The sequence below is a fragment of the Eurytemora carolleeae genome, unplaced genomic scaffold, assembly GCF_000591075.1.
Source record: "Eurytemora carolleeae unplaced genomic scaffold, Eaff_2.0 scaffold122, whole genome shotgun sequence".
NCBI lineage: Eukaryota > Metazoa > Arthropoda > Copepoda > Calanoida > Temoridae > Eurytemora > Eurytemora carolleeae.
In genome coordinates this window covers 332,509-359,269 of record NW_019396131.1, presented here as the reverse complement: position 1 = coordinate 359,269, position 26,761 = coordinate 332,509, and the positions used below count along the sequence as shown (strand labels likewise).

At 33.4% G+C, this 26,761-nt stretch overlaps 2 protein-coding genes across 2 annotated transcripts; both read left to right on the top strand.

The window, feature by feature from the left end:
- Nucleotides 1–419: 419 nt before the first annotated feature.
- On the top strand, nucleotides 420–26,761 carry LOC111695875 (mitogen-activated protein kinase kinase kinase 15; the record flags this gene model as incomplete). The annotated part of the gene is given in 31 exon segments (XM_023465340.1): nucleotides 420–539; nucleotides 1,249–1,321; nucleotides 1,835–1,921; nucleotides 2,365–2,454; nucleotides 2,915–3,070; nucleotides 3,427–3,506; nucleotides 4,046–4,184; nucleotides 4,684–4,791; nucleotides 5,055–5,188; nucleotides 6,407–6,510; nucleotides 6,980–7,061; nucleotides 7,247–7,336; nucleotides 7,717–7,812; nucleotides 8,520–8,634; nucleotides 8,884–9,015; nucleotides 9,543–9,648; nucleotides 9,936–9,997; nucleotides 10,128–10,231; nucleotides 10,975–11,088; nucleotides 11,592–11,639; nucleotides 19,676–19,800; nucleotides 20,249–20,382; nucleotides 20,737–20,853; nucleotides 21,965–22,027; nucleotides 22,261–22,399; nucleotides 23,100–23,218; nucleotides 23,556–23,657; nucleotides 23,974–24,093; nucleotides 24,313–24,354; nucleotides 25,198–25,322; nucleotides 25,614–26,761. Coding segments are annotated over 31 exon segments (3,211 nt in total), but the record flags the coding sequence as incomplete, so codon positions are not given.
- On the top strand, nucleotides 14,836–16,939 carry LOC111695876 (uncharacterized). Its single transcript, XM_023465341.1, has 2 exons — nucleotides 14,836–15,197; nucleotides 15,507–16,939. Exons 1-2 carry the CDS (start codon nucleotides 15,187–15,189, stop codon nucleotides 16,174–16,176), a joined length of 681 nt encoding a protein of 226 aa, XP_023321109.1. The 5' UTR covers nucleotides 14,836–15,186; the 3' UTR covers nucleotides 16,177–16,939.

Genomic DNA, 26,761 nt, shown 5'->3' with positions numbered 1-26,761 from the left:
ATTTCTGGAGGTACTTCTTTGTCAGATTTCACTATTCCAGGGTGGGCTTAGCTTACATTCGTCATGCTTAATTTTGCAAAGTTACTTTTATTTTGTAGCATGGTAGTAGGGCGTCTCTAACAGTCTGATTTGATTTAGACATTGAATATACACACGTTGATTCAGTTTTTACATTCGTCTAAATCGATCGAAACATAACATTTCTTTAACTGGAATCCCAATTTTTTCCGAACTAATAAAATAATTTCACGAACTGAAGATCATTATTCAATATTAAAGCTAGGAATATAATCAAACTAATATATAAAATATTTTTTTTGGAGAGAAGCTCTTTAATATTAGCATTCTATATTAAGAGACGTTCAAATAAATAAAAATTAAAAGTGAATTGCATTTTAAACTATGTTCCGTATATTTAGAGAGATCCAAGACTATGATGAGATGGTTCAGCTTGTACAAGAATTGAAGACTATATCTAATAGAAGAGAATACACTCATAATCCGGCAATCATTTTCCTTTATGCTTTTGCACTCAACAGGTATGTACTAAAGCTTCATTTTATATTCTATTTTACGAGGGTATCGACAAAAGATGGACTTCAGAGACGATTTTACGGAATTTTTTCTTCTTTTTTTATTCCTTAATAGTGCCTTGACAAATTTCATTGTTTGTGCATCTGTATTCTTTAAAGGAAATATTAAGATAAAATGTAAGGGGATATACAAATTTTACGAGTTGATCACGACCAATATTAGTTCTATCTGATGACCCTTTCTCGAGAAATTAAGATAAAACTGTGTCAAAGTTATACTAAAACTCATATATGTGATATGGCCGACGGAGACACATTCTGGACACGTGATACAGACGTAACACTTATATTATGTACCTAAATATTTGGGAACCTCTGGGTTATCCAAATTTTCAAAATTGTTCCGTATTTGCTGAATATGACTTGTTTAAAACTTTGATTCAAATACTATATTACATATATATGAGAGAAACGTGAAGACTAACCGTTTCTTTCATGGTTATTTCATGTTGTTGTGATCATTAAAATAATTGATAAAATTGTTTCATCATTGTTCCCTTCCTTAACAACTATTTGAAGCAAGTTTGCAGTGAAACCAACTTAACTTCAACGGGTCATATAAACATATAAACTTTAACAAACTCGGGGCTAGGTTCAAATCTATGCATTTCATAACGTTTATTCAATCTTTGTATTTATTATTTACTTGTTTTAGACGTCATAAAGAGGGAGACAGAGAGAAAGCTTATCAAGTAATAACTAAGGCTCTTACTAAGAAAGAGAATGAGGTTGGTTTTACTTATATATATATATGAAGACGATTGATTTACTGATAGATTAAAGGGTTAATAGATTGATTGATTTGGGTTGATGAAAAGATTGAGTAATGAGTTATAATTGATTAAGCATTGAGTGATTGATTGATTAATTGATTGGTTGATGGATTAGTTGATAAAATAGTTGGTTGATATGGTGTATTATGATATACTGACAGAGAAGAAATTCTGCGCCAGTAGATTTTTCGAAGTGTATTATTTATACAATAACTTAATTGATGATGGATTGATGTACAGATTGATATATTGATTGAAGAATTAATCTATGTATTGATTGATGAATTAATCTATGTATTGATTGATGTATTGATTGATGTACTGATTGATATACTGATTGATGTAACTGATTGACTGATGAATTGATCAATTGATGGGCTTACTAGTTAACCGATTGAGTGATGTACTTAGGAATTGATTGAAGAATAGACTATATGGATCGATTGATTGAATGAGCTATTGCTCTAGGTTCCTGATATAATCTGTCTGTGCGGACGGATATGTAAGGATAAGTTTGTTGAGAGTGATTGCTCGGATAAGGAGATGCTGGATCAAGTAAGAATACTTGATTTTACTTATTTTCTTTAGAATACTTATCAATACTTTCTCACTCATTATTGAACAGGGTGGAGGGGGGCTTGGAATGTTTATTTAAGGATTAGGGACTTGGATGAATAAGGTACACTTCTAATCAGAAAGACATGAAATTCATTAACATTAATCAGACGACTTTACAATCTATTATTATCTAAATTATGATTGATGAAACGATAATCACAAAATAGCCTTAGTCCTGCAATTTCCAAAATGTGGTCTGCCTTTTTTGAGCATTTCAAATTGCTTGAGATAAGGGAGTAAGGAGGAATAAGGGAGCGAGGATGATTATATAAGTAATGGAGTTAGAAATAAAAAGAATACGTATTTACCCACCATACAATTTTTTATAATTTAGATTTTTATGAATTAAGATTAAAAGTCTTATAATAATTATTGTGTAGGCTGTACGATGGTATCGTAAAGGATTTGAGGTTCAACCGAATGAATACGCCGGGATCAACCTGGCTACACTTCTCGTCGTGTCAGGGCAGGTAACAATAATGGAGCAGATCAAAAGACATTTGGAATTTATTATCAACTAGCTTGGGAACACAGCGTGGACTAGGGGAGCTTAGTTAGTCTGCCGTTTACCCGCCCTTTGTCGCAAATTACGATTTTCGCTATCTTTCCCGATAAAAGTCGGCCTACTTAACTTTGAATCTTATTTCCGTGGCTCACCCGAGTTTTCCAATTCAAATTTTGAGGCAAATCGGTTAAGGGGACCCGAGTTATGATCTGACAGATACTTAATCATCTTGAAATAACTTGGAATTTTTAAAACACATGAAAACAACAAAAGAAATCTCGAACGTGGAAAAAGTGGATTTTTTTAGTTTTTTTTCACCTCAAATGGGTCAAGCTGTTTGGCCAGCTATAGCTAACATACTTTTTGAGCAAAGAGCTTTAAAATTTAGATATGATGACATTTCTCTCATCTCCATTCTTCAATAGGATTTCGGAAGTAGTCCTGAGCTGCAGAGGATTGGGATGGTGCTAAACAATCTGATTGGAAAGAAGGGAAGTTTAAACTCTTTAGAGGATTATTGGGATGTTGCAACTTTCTTCGAGATCTCAGTTCTAGCAGAGGACTACAGCAAAGCTGTCCAGGTAGCGTTCAACCTCAATTCCTTAGCTTTAAAAAATTTTTTCACTTATTTCAAATTTTTTTTCATATCTTTTTTGTTCATTTAAATTGCATATTCGATGAAATATGGTCCAAAAATACATAAAAGAACAACATAATAAGAATTCAAAAATTATAAAACGCCTTATAATTCCTGGAATACTAATAATTTGAATGTCAACTAAATTGCAAGGAAATGTCTTCCAAAATCATCTGATAAAATTAATTTATTCAGCTAGAAGTACATATCGAAAAGTTAAAATAATTGTTTGCTAACATTATATTACAGTAGTATTAAGTTTCAAGAAGTTTACTGAAATTACTGAATAATTTTGTCAAGGCTAGTGAGTGTATGTTTAAGCTGAAGCCCCCCAATTGGTATCTCAAATCTACAATCGGAAATATAACTCTTATTAAAAGGTCAGATTTTTCATTTATTTTTTATCTTTCATTCATCCTTTGTTAAAATCATTTGCTAGTTATTTCGCAATTTTTTTGTTCATATCCATGAATTCAAATATATTTATTTATTTAATTTTTTATTTATTTATTTACTTATTCTTAATTCAATCATTCTTTTTTGTTTGTTTACTTGTTCATTTGTGATTTCATGAATTCTTCTTTCTTTTATTTATTTATGTAGATTAATTCTTTTAACATTAAAATTTTATATGTTTTAAAACACTTTGTATTAATAGTTCACTTAAACACTCACTCGAATTTTAAGTTAGTTCACATATTAACACTCACTGTCTTACTTTCCCAAGGAATTTACTTATTCACGTACACCGGCTTAACTACTCATTTGCTTAATTACTTACGTATTTACTAACTCACTAGTGTTTAACTCGCTCACTTACTAAATCGCTTACTCACTTATCCATGGTTAAAGATGACAAATTTTGCCTCAAAAAAAAATTCTTCGTGAAAATGCGGAAATTATAAAAAGAAAAATCCAGGTTCCGTCGAAAGAACGAGCAGAACTTGTCTGCTGAGGAGAAGATGTTTAACTTCTGGATAGAATATTTCGACGACGCGACGAAGGAGGAGACGGGGGAGAATATCATGTTTCCAATTCTCATCTGGGAACCAACAAAGGTGAACTGATTAATCACTGAACATGAAATATAATTTATTTTTTTCTTTAGTTTTGTTGTGTCTGCGCTTTACTCTGTTTAATACTATAAAATTGGGGGCTCATCATTTTTGATATGGATCGATTTTGTAAATCTTATTTTATATATAAATGTTGATCCTCGGATTTTTATTATGATCAGCTTTATTTATTTTATTTATTTGATTGATCAAGTGCTCGATCTGTGATAAAAACTTCAGAGTCTTGCTTAGCGATATCGTCTTTACCAAGAGCAAATTTACACGGCTTCTTGTTGGTTGGAATATTAAGATATCTGTATGGTATCTAGATACCCTGTGTTTTTATATTTCGAGTTCCTCATTATTATTAATATTATTGTTCTTGTACTGGTTCTGGTTCTGGTTCTGGTTCTGGTTCTTGTTATTGTTATTGTTATTGTTATTGTTATTGTTATTGTTATTGTTATTGTTATTGTTATTGTTATTGTCATTATTAAACTAGGTGTATATGCCAAGCTACGTAAAGGTGAACAAGGACGCGGAGGAGAAGTCGATTACGATTGAGAATCTGTGCATCAAGTGTCTTAAGAATGATTCTGCCTGTAAACAGGTAAGAGTCACTATTTTCCATACAGGGGAGTTTTCATGACATTTTTGATTTTTCCAGGTGGGAGAGAGGGGGGGGGGGTTTGCCTGTTTCCATTTTCCAGATCATTGGGTCCAGGAACTTTCCAACTTTTTGGCCCCCGCCCTACACTTATCTCTTAAATGGATATTTCGCTTTTCTGGAAATGCCCCCTGGACTTAAGACTTTGGAATTTGGGACGAGGATTTTCGAAATGGTGTCCACAATCCATATTTCTTTTTGTATAGGTTCATGAATGGTTGTTTACTGCCAGCATGATAAAGACTGTAACTACGTATAAGAGGGATGACAGGGTACTTTTCCTTTACGTTCATTCAGATGATTTCCAGATGAACTTTGCTAATAACAAGTGGAGACTCAGGTAACAAATTTTTATTAATTAAAAATTTAAACATCCAAATATGTACGTCAAAATTCACATTTGTTCTAAAATCTTGGCATTTATATTTCTCCTAATTCATGATATTAAGGATAATATTTTATAATCTTTCAAATATAAATTAAATTTTTTACAATATTTATATGATAGCAGATGAAAATATTTTGACATTTATATATTTCTTGTTCTTCTATTTCTTTTTGTTCGTACATCTTTCATCATATTTTGGCAAATTTTGAAAAAAAAAAATTTTGGGACATCCTAGCAATTGCTGAGCTCCTATGTAACCCTAGGTTGAGAGGCTCCTGCTTTTCTATTTTTCTGAACTCTGTTTTGTTATACAGATCAGGTTGGGTAGGGTGGGGGGAGGTCTCCAGCCCCATATTTTTTTTAACTGATAAGGGGGTTCTTCAATGGAGCAGGAGGGAAGGAGATAAGGAAGTTTGGAGAAGGAAGTGTGTGAGAGATTTCAGTTAGAAAAGGGGCGGGGCAGTGCACCCTGCTGTTTGGGCGGTCTGGGGGGTCCACAATGGGGCCTCTTGCAGATTTCACTTCCTTATGATTCCTTATAGCCCTGCTTTCCTTCGTTTTAAAGTCTTTCCGACTTAAGTGGAATTCAGGAAACCCATAACTGCATGGCTTATGCAAAATGGGGAGTTGAAAGCCTTTAAGCCCCATCAGAGTAGTCCAATTCTCACAGCCGGCCGAGAAAGAAACTGGTATCATTGTTCATGGCTTGTATACCTATGGTCTCATCAGTGGTTATACTTCTGTGTTCTTTCTTACAGATGTTGATCTAAGATAAGCTAAAGTTGGAGATTTTGTTTACTGTTTAAATCCTATGTTTTACTACTCCCCTGTAGGATAAGTCATGAACAACTCTATGCAGTGCTCTTCCACACTGTGAAGCCAGGAGCTACTATGAGCAGGTCCGATCCCTGCTGCAAGCAGAAAGCAACTGTCTTGTGATGGAACTAAAAAATCTTGTCTAGGTTATATAATCTTGTAATGGAACTAATGATCTTGTCTAGGTTCTGTAATCTTGTGATGTAACTAAATGATCTTGTTGTCTAGGTTCTATAATCTTGTAATGGAACTAAATGATCTTGTTGTCTAGGTCCTATAATATTGTGATGGAAATAAATGATCTTGTCTAGGTCCTATAATCTTGTGATGGAACTAAATGATCTTGTTGTCCAGGTTCTATAATCTTGTGATGGAACTGACTGCTGACCAAGAAGGAATGATCACAGATCTTGACAATGATCTAAACTCTGGTCCTATGCAGTTTGAGTATGAACTAGGTGAATATATTGATATTATGGACATCAAATTTACAATTTTTTAAAAAGGATTTTTGTTGGGTTTCGTTTTTTTCCTTTTTTTAAGTGTCTTTTAACAATCTTCTCCTTATATTGACTCTGACAGAACACAAAGCTTAAGCAATATTTCTAATCCTTTGTCAAGGAAGATTAGAATATTTTTAAATTGGTTCTTTTTAAACCAACTTGCACATTGTTGTAATGTGTGTGTTATAATTAAAAAAATTTAAACGTTTTTTATTTATTACGAAGACTAGCTCTTTGATTTGAATAAACATGAAATGTATTTTGTTTGGCTTTTCAACTTACGTTTTTTATTGTTGATATAGTAGTGGCAGAGGTTTAAAAGGTTGTGAAGACAATTCTGATTCAATTTTGTCGTTAAAAAAGACATCAACAGTACGTGCAGATGCTTAACAGGAATACTTAATTAAATTACTTTTAATATTAGATGAGAACGGTAAGAGTATAGTGCTAGGGAAAGGAACCTATGGAATAGTTTACGCAGCTAGGGATCTTTGCACTCAAATAAGGTAATATAAATAATTAATTTGAAAACATAATTTTCATCAACATTTTTTTCAATTTGCTTTATTGGTTTCTTGACTTCTTTTTTATGACAAATATATGTCCTGCTATGATTTTTCATATTTTATTGATAAATCGAAAAATGAAAGACTTAAAAAAAAAGTTATTAGCTTTTTAATTAACCAATCAGGGTTGCTGTGAAAGAGGTTCCTGAGAAGAATATTGGAGATGTCCAGCCCTTGCACGAGGAGATCAAACTCCATTCACAGCTTAGGCACAGGTAGGAGATAATGTCGTTGTCTTCTGAAGCTAGAATACATATCGTCTTTTGGCTATTTTTAGATTTACTTTACACTTCATGCTTTAAACCCACTTCCTCCTTTCTTCTGGGAAAAAATCAACTGTTTTTTTTTTCTCAAGACTTTAAATGATTTTATTGTGGCGGAAGACGATCCCTAGATTAGAGGAATCCAGCTGAACCAAATATTTCCATGTTGTCAAAAGTTTTTCCTAAGTTAACGAATAAACATTATTCTTTAAAACTTGTTCTTATTGAGGTAGCTAAATTATTTTATTTTATAATATATTACATTCTGCCAAATAAATCTTTGATGTGAAAAAAATGTACACACTGAAATTCCATCAGTTTTTATTGTCTAGGAACATTGTGCAGTATCTGGGGTCTCTCTCAGAGAGAGGATACTTCAAGATTATCATGGAACAGGTTCCAGGGGGTTCCTTGTCAGCTTTACTCAGGTAAATTCCCCCCACCCTCAGGTTCCAGGGGTTTCCTTGTCTGCCTTACTCAGGTAATTCCCCCCCCCCACCCCACTCTTAGTTTCCAGGGGGTTCCCTGTCAGCCTTACTCATGTAATAACCAGGTACCCTACCCTCTTCAATAAAGGAATTATAAAACCAACTTTATTTAAATCTTAAAGAGACTTAAGTGTGGGCGTTAATTATTCAAGTGATGTGCTTTTTAAAGATTTGAATTCCGGAGCTTCTAGATCTAAATTGGGTCCCTTGAAGGAGAATAGAGTGACAATATCCAACTATGTTTCTAGATCTAAATGGGGTCCCTTGAAGGAGAATAGAGGGATAATATCCAACTATGTTTCTAGATCTAAATAGGGTCCCTTGAAGCAGAATAGAGGGATAATATCCAATTATGTTTCTAGATCTAAATAGGGTCCCTTGAAGGAGAATAGAGGGATAATATCCAACTATGTTTCTAGATCTAAATTGGGTCCCTTGAAGGAGAATAGAGGGATAATATCCAACTATGTTTCTAGATCTAAATTGGGTCCCTTGAAGGAGAATAGAGGGACAATATCCAATTATGTTTCTAGATCTAAATGGGGTCCCTTGAAGCAGAATAGAGGGATAATATCCAACTATGTTTCTAGATCTAAATGGGGTCCCTTGAAGCAGAATAGAGGGACAATATCCAACTATGTTTCTAGATCTAAATGGGGTCCCTTGAAGGAGAACGAGGGGACTATTGCCTATTATACAAAACAAATCCTTGAAGGACTAAAATATCTTCATGATCAGAAGATTGTTCACAGAGATATCAAGGTAAGTAAGAATGTGTATTAAATGAGCAAATTTTATGATTCGTCCTTTTTTAAATTTACCTTAATTTTAATCTTAGATTTTTTAACTTACCGTAAAACTAATTCAATAATCACTTGGATACTTTTGGGGTTTGATGATATTACAAAAAAACAATTTGTCGAAATTCTTAATTTGATAATATTATGATCAATTGAATGTGATTTATTATCTTTTGATTGGTTTAATTCAATTTTATTTGGTATTATGTAGGGAGACAATGTTTTGGTGAACACCTACAGCGGAGTAGTTAAAATATCTGATTTTGGGACAAGTAAACGGTTAGCAGGGATATGTCCCAGCACCGAGACCTTTACTGGGACACTGCAGTACATGGCCCCAGAGGTAAAATTTTTATTTTTTAAGACATGTATAATATTGTACAATTTTTGTACACAATTGTACAATTCATGTACAGAAACAACAAAACGTACAGTAAATGTACTTAAAATGTACAATAAATGTTTAATAAATGTATAACAAATGTAAAATAAATGAACAATAAATGTACAATAAATATAAGATATATGTACATTACATGCACAGTATTTACAACATGTTTTCAATAAATGTGCAATGAAAATAAAATATATGCACATTACATGCACAGCATTGTACAACATGTGTATAATAAATGTACAATAAATATAAAATACATGCACATTACATGCACAGCATTGTACAACATGTGTACAATAAATGTACAATAAATATAAAATATATGCACATTACATGCACAGCATTGTACAACATGTGTACAATAAATGTGCATTGCATTGGTAAATGTTCAAGAACCTTTACATCTCATATTCCTGAATAATTTGTGTTAATTCACATCTGTTTTATATTTTTATCCAAAACTGTTGGTTTAGGTTATAGACAGGGGACAGCGTGGGTATGCGGCCCCTGCCGATATTTGGTCCCTGGGGTGTACTGTAGTAGAGATGGCAACAGGGAAACCTCCATTTATTGAACTAGGTGAGTGACATGAACAGTTTGTTGGAGAAGCTAATATCTTGGTTGTAGTGATTAAGTTGCTTGATGGTTGGTTGGATAATTGTATGGTTGGTTGGATAATTGGATGGTTGGTTAAATATTTAGATGGTTGGTTGGATAATTATACGGTTGTTTGGATGTTTAGATTTATTGATTGATTGATGACTGACTGACTGAATGACTTACTAATTCATTGATTGCTTGCTTAATAGACTTAATATATTGATTTATTGATTGATTTATTGATAAATAATTAATTGATTGATTAGGTACACCAGAGGCAGCTATGTTCAAAGTTGGATTCTACAAAGTCCCGCCTGAGATTCCTAATGTAAGTATTAAGCATTATTTTCAATATTCTGATACTAATTATTAATATTAATCTCATAATCATTTATTTTTTAAAAACAAATTTCCTTAATCATTTTCTATTGCTTTACTTGTTAACTTTTTAAATTTAGGAAATGTCTGAGACTGCTAAAAGTTTTATAATGCGCTGCTTTGAGCCGGATCCGGAGAAGAGAGCCAAAGCATCAGAGCTCCTTGAAGATCCGTTCATTACTGAGTAAGAACTCTGACATAATTGATTGTTCTAAACACCCTTATTTTGGAAGTTGTAAGACAATATTTTTATTTATCCTTTTATCTGTATGTGCATCTATCTATCTTGTTACGTCTTTCTCTATCTATCTATCTATCTATCTATCTATCTATCTATCTATCTATCTATCTATCTATCTATCTACCTATCTATATATCTATCTGTCTATTTATTAATTTATCTTTCTACGTGTCTATCTATCTATCTATCTATCTATCTATCTATCTATCTATCTATCTNAGTGGTGTAAACATTTGATATTTCAAACTTGAAATATTTTACTAAAATAATTCAAAGTTTGAAATCTACGACATCTAAGATAAAGGGGTTAAAATATCAGAGTTTGCGGCAAAAATATAATTCCTTTAATTGGAGAATTAAAATGTAGTTTAAAAGAAAAAATATCTTATGATAAAAAGAACTATTTAACAATATCTTTCCTTCAATAATGGAATATTTTAGGACTCTCGGATGCTTATTTACAAAGTTGTACGCGCGCCCATCCGCTCCCCCCCTAGTTTTGCCTCTGCTGCGGGCTGCAATGAAGGCCAAGCGCTGCGGTTTCTACATGCTAGTGGCAGAGCGCTGCGGATAGTACAGACTTGGGAAATTGCACAATTGGGAAGTTTCCACTTGGGAAAATACCCTCGGAAAGGTGTCATTTGGAAAAATGCCTTTGGGAAAGTATTTAACATCATCTTATCTAGTATGGGTAAAAGGAAGAAGATGAGTAAGCTGAATATGACTGGTGGAAGCCCTGTAGCTGAACTCTCTAGAAGTATATCAGCTCCTACAGACAGATTATCTAGGGGTATATCCAGGTTAGTTTGGCTTGTATATAAACTAGCTTGAGTGCCCAGCGTTACCCGTGGAAGTTAAAAAACGAAAGAAAAAACAAATTTTGAATTTTTTCAGCCTATGTTACCCCTCAGCCCATTCGGTCCAGCCGTTTGGCCAGCAATAGCTGATATATATAGATATACGAGCAAAAAGCTTTATTTAATTTTTCTTCAAATTATCAGCTCTTGCAAAATAAATACATATAGTACAGGGTTACCCTCAAAGGATGAAGTTGTAAAGACGACCTGAAACCTTTTCAATAAGACGTTTCCAGGAGTAAATTAAGTATGCTGCCATGAATGAATATGGTCTTTTTTTTCAATGGTAGGGACAAGAAAGAAAGTTTACAATTTCTTGGAATCCTTAATACAAGGAAACAGACAGTGTTAATACAAGGAAACAGACAGTGTTAATTCCGCACAGTCGTCCCTTAAGTCTCATCCTTTGTGTGATTTTCATTCGCTTAGATTTTTTATCTTTTTAGGATTGCCATGAGTGTTGAGACAGTGGATAGTGGGCTTATAGACTCCAGGTAGGAAGTCCAGACTGTTAAGGGATAGGTTACCTATACGCACAATTCTCCAAAGGAATTGAGTCTTTGCCACAAACTCTGATTTTCTAATCCCTGTATCTTAGGATTCCAACGTCGTAAACCTTTGACATTTCAAACTATGACTATTGTTAGATCAAAAAATAGAAGTTTGAAATATCAAAGGTTTACGACATTGGGTTCCTAAGATTTGGAATTTGAAAATCAGACTTTGTGGCAAAAACTTAATTCCTTTTTCTTAATCCAAAAAATGTGTTTATTTAAAAAAGGTGAAAACTGAATAAATCGATTAAAAGTTAACACGAAAAACAGGAAAACTAATAAATTATGAACTGTTCAACAAGAACAATAAATAATTATTTATATTTTCATGCAGAAAAGGATAAACCGTAAGTTAAATTATTTTAAACAATGCTTTATTGTTCATACTGTAATAATCTCTCATATATATGTTCTATATATACATGTGTAAAGTTTTAATCTCTGTTTGTCTGTCTGTCTGTTTTTTGTCCGATCTTAACTTAGAAACCCCTGGACCGATTAGCTTCAAATTGCCATTAGGGAAACACGAAGGACCTACGGGAATGTTCTTAGCTCGGTTTTGAGATTCTAAGTTCAGTGGGTCGACTTTAATAGCGATTATTAGTTTCCCGGTAAAATCGTTCGAGTGCGGGTAAACGGCGGGAGTAACTTTTAGTAACCTTGACAGCGCCATGGGTTCCCAAGCTAGTTTACACTATAAATCAACAAGTATATAACATACACATATATGAAAAAGTAAAAACGTATAAGACAGGCCGGTATTTTAATTTGGGGCCAGATATGCATAAGGTTACCAAGTTTTTGCTTGATAGGATATGGACATCTTTATGTTTTAAAAAAAGTGTTTTAGATTTGAAGATTTAAAGTCATTGGGAAAGCTTCGTAATCAAAATAATTCAGTAAGCCAAAAGGGTTTCACTGAAAAACATAACCATTAGAAATGTAATGAAAGTAGTTTTTATGGATACTTTTGATTTGATACATGCATCGCACGCTAAGAATTTTACAATATTTGATAGATATAAATCAAACTAAGTTCAGAGATATATCAGTTAAACTCTCACAAATTACAAAATTTTTTGTTTATAATTGAGAATAAAAAAAAACTACTTTTATTCTCCATCTGTACTTGGCTGTATAGTTAATACAAGTCTTAAAGGAGTGTTCGCGAAAAATGAAAGGGGGTATAGGCTTAATGCGATAAAAAAGCGCTTTTGAACGCTACTAAGAAGTATGAAAAAGCAANGGTTATGTATTTTTCGACCTACGCAAATCCGCTATACTTCACTTCTGACCTACGACAAATCCGCTATACTACACATCCGACCTACTAGCACGTGGTTTTACAGCTGCTAAATGGACTTGTAGCCGCAGCGCCCGGACCCCTAGCCTGTCCTAGTCCCAGCGCTCGGTCCCCTAGCCTGACCTAGCCGCAACGCTCGGCCCAGAAATTGTCTTAACCTAACCTAACCCGCAAATAATACAAAAATAAACAGCTGGCGTAGGTCCGATATTGCAGTAGGTCGGAAAGTTAGTAGGTCAGAAGTTTAGTAGGGGGGATGTTGCGTATAGACGATGTAACATTACCATTTGAAGGGATTGACGATAGTACCCTGAATTATTTTGTCCTAAACATTTGCCTAAACCGCTGTGGGTGTAAGGTACTCTCCCTAAGGCATTTTCCCAAGGGTGACTTTCCAAGTGACAATTTCCCAAGTGGCAACTTCCCAAATGTGCAATTTCTCAAGCGACAACTTCCCAAAGGTTAGGTTATGCCTCTGATGTGCCGCAGGGAGCCGAGCGCCGCGGCTAGACAGGGGGGGGGGGGCTAGCGCTGCGGCTTGGACAGACTTGGGAAGTTGCCGCTTGGGAAATTGCACATTTGGGAAGTTTTGCCACCTGGGAAAATACCATTCTGAAGTTGCCACTTGTGCATGGGGCATGTAACGCTTTTATTAAGAGTCACTTAAGATTAGGTCGACATGCTCTTTAAGAATATACCCAACTCACCCTTCTTTAAAAAGACTTAATAAGATCAGATAGGTAGACAAAGATAAAGGAATAAAGAATAAGAAAAATAGAAGAACTAAATCGAAAAAACAGGAAAATTAAGATATAAAAAGTCGCGCGTTTCCCACTCAGAAAACTTTCTCAAAAAAACTCTTTTTTAAAAAATCCGAAAGGATTAACACGGATAATAATTTAAAAGTTTAGTGTCTGAGAAATTTTTACAAAAAAAACACATTTTTTCCATCAAATCATTCTCAGATAGTAAACATAAATATTCTAAGCTTCTGGCCACTTTTTATCCAGATGAAAGGGAAGAACTGCAGTTATGACGTAAAAATGACGGAATATGCAAAGATTGCATTGATATTTCAAGATTCATAAAATTCTACGTCATTCTGTGAATTGATCTGCTTGTAGCCTGTCATTAACCAGCAAATTGAAGTTCTTTTAAGGAGGAAAATGAAACATAAATTACATTTTTTTAAGGAGTTTCATAATAAGGTTTGGAAGGTTTCGGGATTCATAATTGATCTAGTATTCTTAGTATTATTACAAGCAGATAAATAAATATTTTCTTGAAAAATCATAATATTTAATAGCATTTTCTAGGCTCATCCCTGATCAAAGTTGGAATCACTCAATCCAAATAGTTTGCGCTGAAAACATTATTTTTTAAACTTACTGATTCGTGCACGATCAAATCATGATATCCTCATTGCAAGTAATCTATCCATTCATTTATTCATCGATTCTTTTATTCATTGATTCGTTTATTCATTGATTCATTGATTCATTGATTCATTTATTCATTAATTCATTAATTCATTAATTCATTAATTCATTAATTCATTAATTCATTAATTCATTAATTCATTCATTCATTCATGCATGCATTCATGCTTTCATGCATTTATTCATCCTTTCATTGATTTATTGATTCAATGAATTATTGACTTATTGATCAACTCACTTAACTGATTCATTGATGTTTTTATCCATTAATTCAATTAAATAAATTTACGAAATTGATTTTATTGATTAAATTGATTCTATCTAGTCTTCATCCTAAAATTGATTCTATCTATGAAATATAAGCATTGTACCCCCTGCCTGACACATAAGCAGTCTACCCCCTGCCTGAAATAAACCTCTGTATATAAATGCAAGCAGTGTACACTTTACCCCCGTCCTGTGAAGTGTACCCCCTGTTTGAAATATAAGCATTATACCCCCTGCCTGACACAGAAGCAGTCTACCCCCTGCCTGAAATAAACCTCTGTATATAAATACAAGCAGTGTATCGCTCTACCTCCCACCGGTAGGACTCAGTGATGACGCAATCCTCTAGAATATACTCTAGTGTGTACGCACTTTAATACTCACACATGCGTAATTCATTTCCGTATTTCACAACCTTTATTACTAATACAGTGAATAATGATATAATGTGTTTAGTTAAACACCGTTAGTCTTAAATATGCCTATTAGGAAACTATTGAACTAATATGAATTTATTTATATTTTTAAGGTTGAATATAAGTTACAGGCTTTAGTATTGAAATCTATGCAGATTCCAAATTAAAGTCTAGTAATATGATTTTAGTTATTGAAGAATTACTGCGGATTTTTATTAAAATATCCTAAAATAGATAAATATCATACCTTCTGGGCTGTAACTAGTGAAAGATCAAAATTTTAAACTGCCCCCTCTCTCCACCCACAAAAAACTTTACAAAATTGAAATTTAGTAAATTAAAATGTTATTCCATTCATTGTGTTCAATAGAATTGATAATAGATCTCGACTTCAGAATACAGGACTAAAGCTTAAAATTCCTGTGCGGAATTCATCAAATTTTAATCCGTATACAAGTACTAGACACTCGTCTTCACCAAAGGGACGAGAGGGAAGTGATGGACGAGATGGGAGCACTGGACGACCACGCTGGCCTTCGAACAGTCCGGCCAGGACTAAAACAGTCAAGTTTGACGCATCAGTCGACAATCGTCCAGTTTGGGAGATGGAAACGGAAAAATCACCAAATTTTTCTGACGATTTTCGCGCCATTCCTATCCAAATAGTTCGAAACAAAACCACTGTGAATATCTTAGCTTGTGACAATTCAAACATAAAACCACCCTCCGGTGCGTCCCGACTTTTCATCCCGTCCAGTCGTCCAAGCTGGACGACAAGGCCACGGACTACCGGACGAACCTGTGAAAGTGAACCAAGTTCACCAATATTTGATCTCACCCCATCTCCAGTTCTACTGAGAAGTCGAGGCTCGAAAGCTCGATTAAAATCTCGAAATTTTGAGCGGAGGGACGAGGGAAGGATTGAGGATAAAGCTCTTCATCTTCTGGACTGGTTCCATAAACTTAGTCCTCAAATACAAAACCAACATAAAACCAAATCTAGGTTTAATTCTTCTTTCAAGGAATTTAAATTGACGTCACTTTCAATCTAAATCATAATCGCACCTGCAGTTCCTCTACTAGAAGGGGCGCGTCACCCCCCCCCTTTCTTTGAGCAACTTGACTGATTTACAATTATGAGTTTGCACTCCTTTAAAGTTAAATAAGTTCCACGGTCTAAAAAGTGAAATCTCATAACAATACAATACTAAAACGTGATTGTTTTCTATATTAAAACAAGGATTCTTGTCAATTTCAAAAAGTATTGGCGATAGTTAGTTCCAATTTATTCTGATGTGTTCGGTCAGCTTTGTTACAAGTTATTTAACTGTGATTGCCCAGGCCCGGTCCTCCTAGGAGTTTCTACCAATCTTTACAATATATATTTCTTTTTAAGTCTTTCCTTATACTATGAAGTAAAATTTATCCAAACCCAACGTCTTCTCCCTAATTCTATTACACCTAGGAAAGCAATGATATTTAGATAACAATTAAAACCTCGATTTCTTACAAATCATGACAAGTAGAGATGGACATTTTGTTTTGATCCATTTTTAAACATTAAAGATTTATTTTTTGAATTGCTCCACAAGATTCTGAAATTTATTTGCAAACATCTTACTATGACTAAAAATATGAACCAAAACAATTTTTAAGCAACAGTTTTGAAAAATCATTCAAGTTTATATCTTGGGTAAAAGTAAAAATAGTTGCATGGTGTATTGAAAGCATATTTTTAGAACATTACAATTTTGAATTATAAACATTTCAAATTTTTGCGGAGCCCTCTAAAAGTAAGAAAAAAAAAACCTTAATGTCTAAGAGAAACTTAAAAATATCTCTACTCACGTAATAGAAAAAAATTTGCTGTGGTAAACCGCAAAAAAAAATAGATTAATAAATATACGGTCACCAAAGCTTCTACTTAATTTTGATGGTGGTGGTGGGGGGGGGCTGGGTTTAATAGCCAATAATAACCCTCTCATCTAGATCCAAGTTTCTCCTAGTTCTGACTAAATGTTGATGAATTTATTTTATGTGAAACGGAAATTCCGAATAGCTTTGTAATTGTACCAAGAATTTGATCGATTTTTGAACAATTTTATTAGTCAGATAGAAAACTAGAGCTTTTCTTTCCAATTTTACCCAATTCTGCCAATTATATGAGTAGGGGTAAATATATAGTTAGATAGTAGGGGTAAATATATAGTTAGATAGTAGGGGTAAAAATAAAATAATACAATTCCGGATCATTTTTTAACAAGTAAGATGAAATCTTAAATAGATCCGTGGTATTCACGATTTGTTAAACGAGTTTTATTTTATTGTTGTTAGGCATAAGACATGGTCTTTTTATGCATAGCAAATTTAAAAAATTGATAAATCATAACCTTCTGACATACAAATGCATTGTATAACTTTAATACTATTTTTGACTAAGAGCGATAAGACTGAATTAACAGGTTTTCCTCTTTTTCTGTTTTTAGTACATCAATTCAATTTAATTAGATTAGATTTTTTCACCCAAAACTAGTCTTTAAACCGTGTAAAATTTCGTCAACTTCAGTATCTTAATCCGACAAATCAACTTTTTCCATTGGAATACACCCTTCTCAATTTAAAAGGGGTATTTCCATCCCCCCCTCACCATATAAGCTACAAAAAGGACATTTAAACCGTTATTTGATCAATAATGTGACAGATATTGTAGTTTTCTTGCTTGAAAAGTGTAATTCTAAAAGTTCGCAAGTTTCTTTCAATAAGAACCCAGAATTAAGTTAAAACATGGAAATATTATTTATTTAAAGCCTTTAACGGTACCAATGTGAATCGGAAATGTCACACTATTTTTGGAGGATCACTAGAAAAACGTCTATAGTCCTCTTAAGTCTTTGTTTCAATATTACCGTTAAATCTAAAAATAATGTGAAGTGTCTGAGTTCCTCCTGCAGCTGCAGCAAATATTCCGCTAATTCAAAGTTTTCATGTTCAACTTCAAGGTTGGCTTTATTCAAGGACAAACAAATTGTCAAGGGCAACTTTTGTCTTTAGTAGCAAAAAGTTTCATCAGGACAAATAATTCAAGAGGAAGACTTAATTTTTAGTTACCCTCTATTTGAAGGGAGGTGTATTTTTCGAACTACGCAAATCCGCTATACTACACATCCGACCTACTAGCACGTGGTTTTACAGCTGCTAAATGGCCGCAGCACCCGGCCCCCTAGCCTGTCCTAGCCGCAGCGCTCGGCCCCCTAGCCTGACCTAGCCGCAGCGCTCGGCCCAGAAATTGTCTTAACCTAACCTAACCCTCATCTTTGTTTTGAAATGTAAACAATTCGAACATGTTCCTAATTTAAATAGAAGATGGGCGCGAAGCGCCCTAAAAGCCTAGAAAGAAGGGCGCGAAGCGCCTTGAATTTCTAGTACAATAGAAAGCTAAAAAAGAAATGAGAAAACAAGAATTAAACTTACAGTGAAACCAAACATATAATTCCAATTCAAACATTTCAAAAAAGGTAATACCAGCATTTCATCATTTTATGTTGCTAAATATCATAAATAAATTAAAGGGAGTGGGGGGAGGGGTGCATACAGTTTTTGGTGTAGAGCAACCTTTGCACTTTTGAATTTAGAATAAAAATGATTTCATTATTTATTTATCTCTGAAAAGTCGAAACCTTATCTTTGGGATTGACAGTAAAACAGACTTGATGAAATACACTCTACATACAATAAACATTCAGCTAAGACTTTTTTTTAATTGAAAAAAGTTTATTCAAGATAATTTGCCTTTGCCACGAACTCTGACTTTATACGATCATAATCCCTAAATCTTTGCCACACAATTTCGTAGAACTAAGATATTTCAAATTATGAATTACTCTTAGATCAAATTATCGAAGTTTGAAGTATTTTAGGTTCACGCCATCAGTGTGGAAAATACTAGGGATGTGAAAGTTAGCAAGGAATCAATTCTATTAGTTGAATAAAAGTTAGTTTGATATAATTTTTATTGAAAAAAAGTGAGTTAGAAAGATAAATAAGTTATACAGTTTACATTGAGCTAAGCAGCATATTTCGTTATTCATGATTAAATTTTATTATCAATCAAACATTAAGTAAATAAGGTAGCAAGTGAACTTTGTCCTGTGTATTAAGAATTCCTTTACAAGGTGTACCGAAAACTCTACAGTTTGTACTTGCTTGTAAATGCTATTATTTTTTTTTACTGCACTAACTTATACACATATTTAATATGTACTGTATTGACGTTAAGAATATGTAATTGTACATTATTATTAAAACCCCGTTTTTTTACTACTTTCTAAAACACACAATTTTAGTTTGTTATCTCCAGTTTAAATATTTGCGTTTATTGTTTACATATAAAGAAAAACATTGTTTGTTTTTTATAATTTTTAAAATAATTTTATAATGATTTTAGTTATCATTATCATTATTATATGATCTTATTATTATTATTATTATTATCAACATTATCAATGATATTATTGTTTTTATTATTATTTTTATTATTATAATTATGACTAGTTCTGTGCTGACTGGAGGAACTAGTGACAGTTCTATATTGTCTCCTACTGAAAACTCTTTACTGGAGAATCCTCTGAGTTTTGCAAACTCCAGGAGGGATTCAGGAGGCGCTCTTCAGTCTCCAGGTACACCTTTTCCTGCTTACCTTTCTACTTCTTCCTCTTAACCTACTTTACCATTCATACAACTCAATTTTTTTTGTAATCTTCATTCTTCTTCTCTTTCTTCTTTTTTTCTTTTGATTCCTTCTTGTTTCTTTTCTTCTACTTATCCAGGTTCTTCTTTTTCTTCTTCTTTTCTTCCCCCTTTCTGCAACTTGTTCTCATTTGCTTTTATGCTCCTCTTTCCTCTCCTCTTCTACTTTTTTTTTAGTCTTTACTTCTTTGGGTACAGTTACAGCAATTTTGTATGTAGTATTTGCATGTATTCATGTGCAGGGCCGTAAATGGGGGGGGGGAGTTAAGTACCTCGGGTCAAATTTTAGTTTAAATAAGAACTTGTGTAAGATGGGTTTGGCCCCCCACCCTCCACACAAAAACATTCGTTATATACCTGACTTCCTGTTTGTTCTAGATGTTCTTGACTCTCCTAAAGAAGACGGGTTCTATCTACTGAAGAAGGACTCCCAGAGAAGGGAAACCCTGGTCAAGGTTCTAAGACAGGATAAGAATAATATCTGCTCCACCTGGTATTCTCTTATGCTCAAGGTAAACTCAACTACACACACATTTAAAGGGACTGCCCTTGTAATTTAAAGTAACCTTCAATTTAAAGACGGTCATAGTCGATTCACAACGATTGCCCTTAAACGTTATCTGACCTTTAATGTGGAAGATAACATCGTTTTTCTAGTCTGATAAGTATTTAATTTGGAAAATTTACTCTATTCCAAAATACCCTTACACATAAAAGATGAAATAGTGTTTACTTAAAAAACTGATTTTTTTTTTGTTAATATCTGGATCAAGAGTTGATTTCCCTCTTGTGCAGATCTTGGGATTTATTTAATTAATAACAATATCAACACAAAAATTCCGATCTCAGGTGCCTGAATATTGTAGGATGTATCTGACTGTTGTTTGACAGTATCTCACCTGAGCACCCTGATGGAAGGGTTGAGAGGTTACCTCCCGGAGCAGAACAGAGAGGTCCTGGAGTCAGTTCTAGCTAAACTCAAGGTAGGAAGGAACATTTCACTCTGAAAATATAGGAAATTTTTCTGAGCTCTGAACACTTAACACTGCAATGAATACTGAATACTGAACACTGAACACTGAACACTGAACACTGAACACTGAACACTGAAACCTCAACACTGAAAACTCAATAATGACAACTGAGCAATGAACACTGAACCAGTAAACCACTGAACGCTGAATCACTGAACGCTGAAAATTGTCTATTTAAAACTGAACCAATGAAAACCGGAACACAGAACTCTGAATACTGAACACTGAACACTGAACACTGAACACTGAACACTGAAACTAAGAAACACTGAATCACTGAAACACAAAGACGGACACTAAAGCATGGACACAAAAACATGGACACAAAAACACGGACACAAAAACATGTACACAAAATCACGGAGACAAAAACACGAAACATAAAACACTGAACTCTTAACATTATTTAACAAAAATTGTTGTAAACAAAGTATGTATAACTTACGAATTCAAAGCAGAAGCAGAAAGATAAATGCTTATATTATAACACTATGTCATGATGACACTGAAACTTCAGTTAATTGTTTACTCTTGTCAGAAGCAGACTTATATTTCATGTTATATCAAACAAAACTAAAAATTTAAATAATTAACTTTTTGACTTTTATTATAATTTTTTTTCTTTTTATAATAAAATACAAACCCGACACAAAAAAGTTTATGTAAGAAATGTTAAAATACTTGCAGTTTGAATTCATTAAAAGTATATATCTAGCATTAGTATCTAGTATAGACCCTTATTCACAAAACTAAAGTTAATAGAATAGAATGATCTTTATATTATTTGTGATGGAACCAAAATAAAATGTTGCTTATTTGATTTGAATTTAAGATAAGTCAGGTTATACTGGGACAGTGATCAAATGAATTATGATGCAGAGAAAATCAAATTGATATTAAATGACTAAAATTCCAAATGAATTGAATTCTGACTGAGATCATGTATTGATTGAAAGATATAAAGAATAGATTTTAATTATATTATGGAACCAAATCAAGTGTTGATTGATTGATTTAAAGTTTGGAGCTAAGATCACATATTAATAGGATTATAATTCAGGATGAATTGGATTATGATGGAGCGAAGATAAACCATCTGCATCTTGCTCTTTATAACTTCCAGGTAAAAATCAGCTGTTATATTTTCACTAAAAATATTTTCATTCTGTTGGACAAAAATTTGAAAATAGAATTTCCTCTTATGGCCATCTCAACATGACATTTGACCCAATAGATAAAACTAGTGTACCTAGTTCGACTACCTTTCCCTATACCTGAATACACAAGTGTGGATACTTAAAATATAGGTAAAATATTTAAATCTAAGAATAAATCTAAGAATATATTTTGATTAAGGATGCAGTGAATGCTGTTCTACGAATGCATAGCATTAAACCACACTGGATGTTTGCACTGGACAATCTTGTGCGAGCAGCTGTTCAAGCTGCTATTCTAGTTCTATCCCCTGAACTTGGAGCTCATCTAGCCGATCAAGGTAAGCTGCTAAACTAGATAAGAGCAGCTGAAAATGCTGCTATCATAGATCCATCTCCTGAACTAGGAACTCATCTAGCAGATCAAGGTAAGCTGCTAAACTAGATAAGAGCAGCTGAAAATGCTGCTATTATAGATCTATATCCTGAACTGGGAACTCATCTAGGAGATCAAGGTAAGCTGCTAACCTACGTAGGTTAGAACAGCTGTACAAGAAGCGAAACTTTTTGAAATGGGTAAAAAGCTGGTAATCTAGTCAGAACTTCTTTACAATCTGTTAGGCTGGTTAGAACAAGCGTAGCAGCTGCTTAACTAGTTTAGAACATTTTGTGTGTAAGCTACTGAACTAGTTAGAACTAGTGTATTAGCTGCTTAACTAGTTAGAACTAATGTATTTGCTGCTAAACTAGTTAGAACTAGTGTACTAGCTGCTAAACTAGTTAGAACTAACTTCAAACTGCTTAATTAGTTAGAAAACTAGTGTGGCAGCTGCTAGACTAGTTAGAACTAGTGTTCAAGCTGCTAAACTAGAAAAAACTAGTGTACAAGATGCTAATCTAGCTATAATTAGTATACAAGCTGCTAGTCTAGCTATAGTTAGTGTACTAGCTGCTAGTCTAGCTATAGTTAGTGTAGTTAGTGTAAAAGCTGCTAATATAGTCGCTGTACAAGCCATATCTCTTAATCTATCCCTTGAGTAGGAGCTCCTGTTCTTGAGCCTCCTGTCTATGATCCACATCCTGCTCCGCCTGAGGTTCCTGTATTAGATGCTGAAGGTTGTTCTACTAGTGGAGTATCCACTGTTAACTCAGGATTTCAGGTGGGTCAAAATTTATCAACAAACATCTTTATACCCTCTAGGACCTGATTTGATAAATAGGGAGTAGTAGCTTAACCGCGCAGACGTAGTTCAACCACTTCTTTTGTGCTCCAGTTCAATTTGAATAGAAGGGTTTTTCTTTTATTGAACTATCTAAAGATTAAAGGATGAACGCTATATTTTCAAAAATATATTTATTTTACCTAAATTTATTTAGCATTTAATTAAGATTTTTCAATAGAGGAAATGTTTTTTGAAAAAAGTTCATTGTTGCTTAAAAAGATGTTATTTTTATATTATTGTTAATCTTGATAATCTATCTATATATTATATACAGGAATCTGCTCAACCATCTGCTATGTTAACCTCATTAAGCAGATTAAGGGAGGAGAACAGACATCTGCTAGGAGATCTGCTTCAAGCACAGCACAGCTACCAGGTACAAATACTTAGAAGTAAATCCAATCCAAATCATATCAAATATTTTTCATACATTTACAATTGACAAAGGAACATTACACTGGTCGCATACTGAGTCTGTAATTGGGTTATATCAAGGTTTAGTAATCTGTAATTGTGACTGATGTCTATTGTGGCACAATTTTCTATATTCTGAAGAAAAGGTATAGAACAAGCTATAAGACCCTAGTTCTTTACTGATTTAATACAGTCACTTTAGTTTTGGGACATTGTAGTATGGCATCCCTAAAATATTAAAACATAAAAACTGATTCCTAAAGTTGAAAAATATGCAGGAGCTGCTGAGACAAAGCTTAGCTGAGCAGAAGCTTCATCTGCAGCTGCTGAGTCAGAGTTTAGCTGCTTCTAGTTTAGCTGTGAAGGAGAAGCACAGATTACCAGGACACAGCAGTCAGGTTAGATACATAGGGTCAACCTGGCACCATCAATTCTTAATGATGTTTCAGGGTCCAAGAGATATAGAAGTTTTTTTTGTTTCAAGTGATTAGAGTGGCATTTTCTTTTTGAAAATTTAATAGTCCTAGCACCTTAATTTGATGTAAAAAATTATGTTACTTTAAAGAAAACCTTTTATATGAATAATCTGGATTAAAGAATAATTATTATATATTTAGATGCATCAGGAAGACGATAATGAGATGTCAACCTCCCATCAGGTAATTCTTCTAATACCTTGTTTGAAAAATGTGAACAAAATATACAAAATAATAGATTAATAAAAAGTGTAAAAGGTTGAAACTGCTCGGTTTAGTCATCATGTTCTGTTGGTATTCACCAATAAGCATCAAAACTGCTGAACCGATCGGGCCCAAATTTGTGTGGCATCTCACAGAAAGGTGTTACAAATGGTCCTAAAAAATAGTGACTGGAATAAAATTCCAATATTTATTGTTTTTGAAATACCGCCAAATTTAACGAGCAAGTCCGCAAATATTTTTTTAAAGAACGAAGCAAAGCAACATTTAATAGCTAAAATGTTTAATAGAAAAGGGGCGCGAAAATTAAACTCAAATGTCTTCTTGGATTTTATGCCAGTGACAAGCTAATTTGGTTTATAAGATTGGGGGCAGTTTTACAGCAATGCACTGCACTTTTTCACCGACAGACCTCTATTTTAAATTTCTTTGTCTGCCCTTGGAACTTATGATTAATAATTGAAAAGTATTGTTTATCAATTCTTGATGATGTCGCCGCTTGTTTGATTATTATGTAATTAGATAAGAATTAAATATCATAAGTTTACAATAATTATTAAAATTGCCAATTTGATAGAAGTGTTACTGTAAACTATATTGTGTATACTTGATAGTTAATGTATGCCTAAGTCCCAATCAGTAATGCGCAGGTCCCTATTCCCTTTTGTGGGTTTCTCCTTCAAAAATATTCCACATTTAGGATCAGATAAAAATTTAAAGGGCACTGTTGTGGATCCTGCATGTCCCTTTTTTAAAATGAAGGTTCATTTAAATTTACAATGATAGTTCCTTTACTTTGATCAGGTTGAGGATGATGAGAGAGAGAACCTCATCTCGTGGTTGCAGAATCTAAACCTCAACTCAGAAACTATATCCAGGATGGTTTCAGAGCAGCTCAGTCTAACCGACCTATTGGAGCTAATTACAAGGTCTGAAAATCAAAATTTTACCTATTGTTATATGTAGAGAGAAATAGATCCTGGCATGTTGAGTGTTTTAGATCAAATATCAATATTACAGTCATAAACTTGATTTTCTTAAAAACTTTACCAGAACATAAGTTTAGGTTTTTTTTGTATGAAGTTCTAATTCACTTTTTTAATCAAAATTGTATTAAGCGTAGATAGATCACTGACTTAATTTTCTTTTAGCTTTTTTAGATCTGTTTCCGTTCGTTAACATAAATCAATTCTATTTCTTATATTGTTTGTCTATTTCAGGGATGATCTCAGAAGGTTGGGACTCAAGGCAGGGCCAGAGCTTAGAATCTGGAGAGCAATTTGTAAACAGAGAGAGCAGAACTAAATCTACTCTCAGGAAACTGAATATAATTTGCTCTTAAAGCAATTCATAAAAAATTAAGAAAATTCAGCCAAGAAAAAAAATCAGAATCAAACTCAGAATTAACTTCCACAATAATCCACAGCTATGTTGTTAAGAAGCAAACCATGATTTTTTGCACTGATTTATTTTCTAATATTCATGTTGCAACAAAATCTTCTTAAGCCATATACTGTAGTCACTAAGTACAAACCGTGCCATAAATGTTCTAGTATCAATACCTTATCAATACAATTATCAAAACAATTGCCATTAAGCAGCATTATCACAATATTCTTGAAATTATACTCAATCCATTTTTATACATTAATATAATTTTTTCACTTATTCTAGAGATAGGAACAGAAAGTTAGTATAAGTAGCATTAATTTGATTACTTTTTGTTATAATAACAATTATTAGTGTGAAATCTTAAGCCATGTACCAAATGGCTTGGTGCAGCCTGCTATTGACCATTGAGCACTAAAATAATGCAGTAAATGAGGATTTTCTCTTGCAATATATAAAACTGAACTAGAGTAATGAAATTTAGTTTTTGTAGTTTAAAGAATCTACTTATCCAGCCTAAAATCCCATCTGGATGCGAACTGCCTTTAATTCTGGTCCTATCTGTTAAAACACATAAACTAGGCAATTGTCAGTTGTTTGCTGATAAACCCAGAAATTAAAATAATCATGAGATATTATTTAAAATAGTATTTATGTTTACGAAATGACGATTAATTAGACTGTTAAACATTGTGTGCAGGGACTGGATTTAATGAATTTGAGTCAGGTCTAGAGACGGTTCAACCATATATCTTAATTTGGGGATTCTGGATTTGTCAATGTCCTGCAGATGGTATCTCCATGGCTGTAGATAGTTCAGAGACCTAGCTCAAAATCATTAAATTCGGTCCAGATTGTAAAAAAAATTCTCAAATTAAACCCAGTTAACACAAACCCTAACAAAATTTACATTTTATGTATATTTAGAACTGTTAAACCATATATAATCAGTTAATGTCAATAAAATGTTTATAACCTA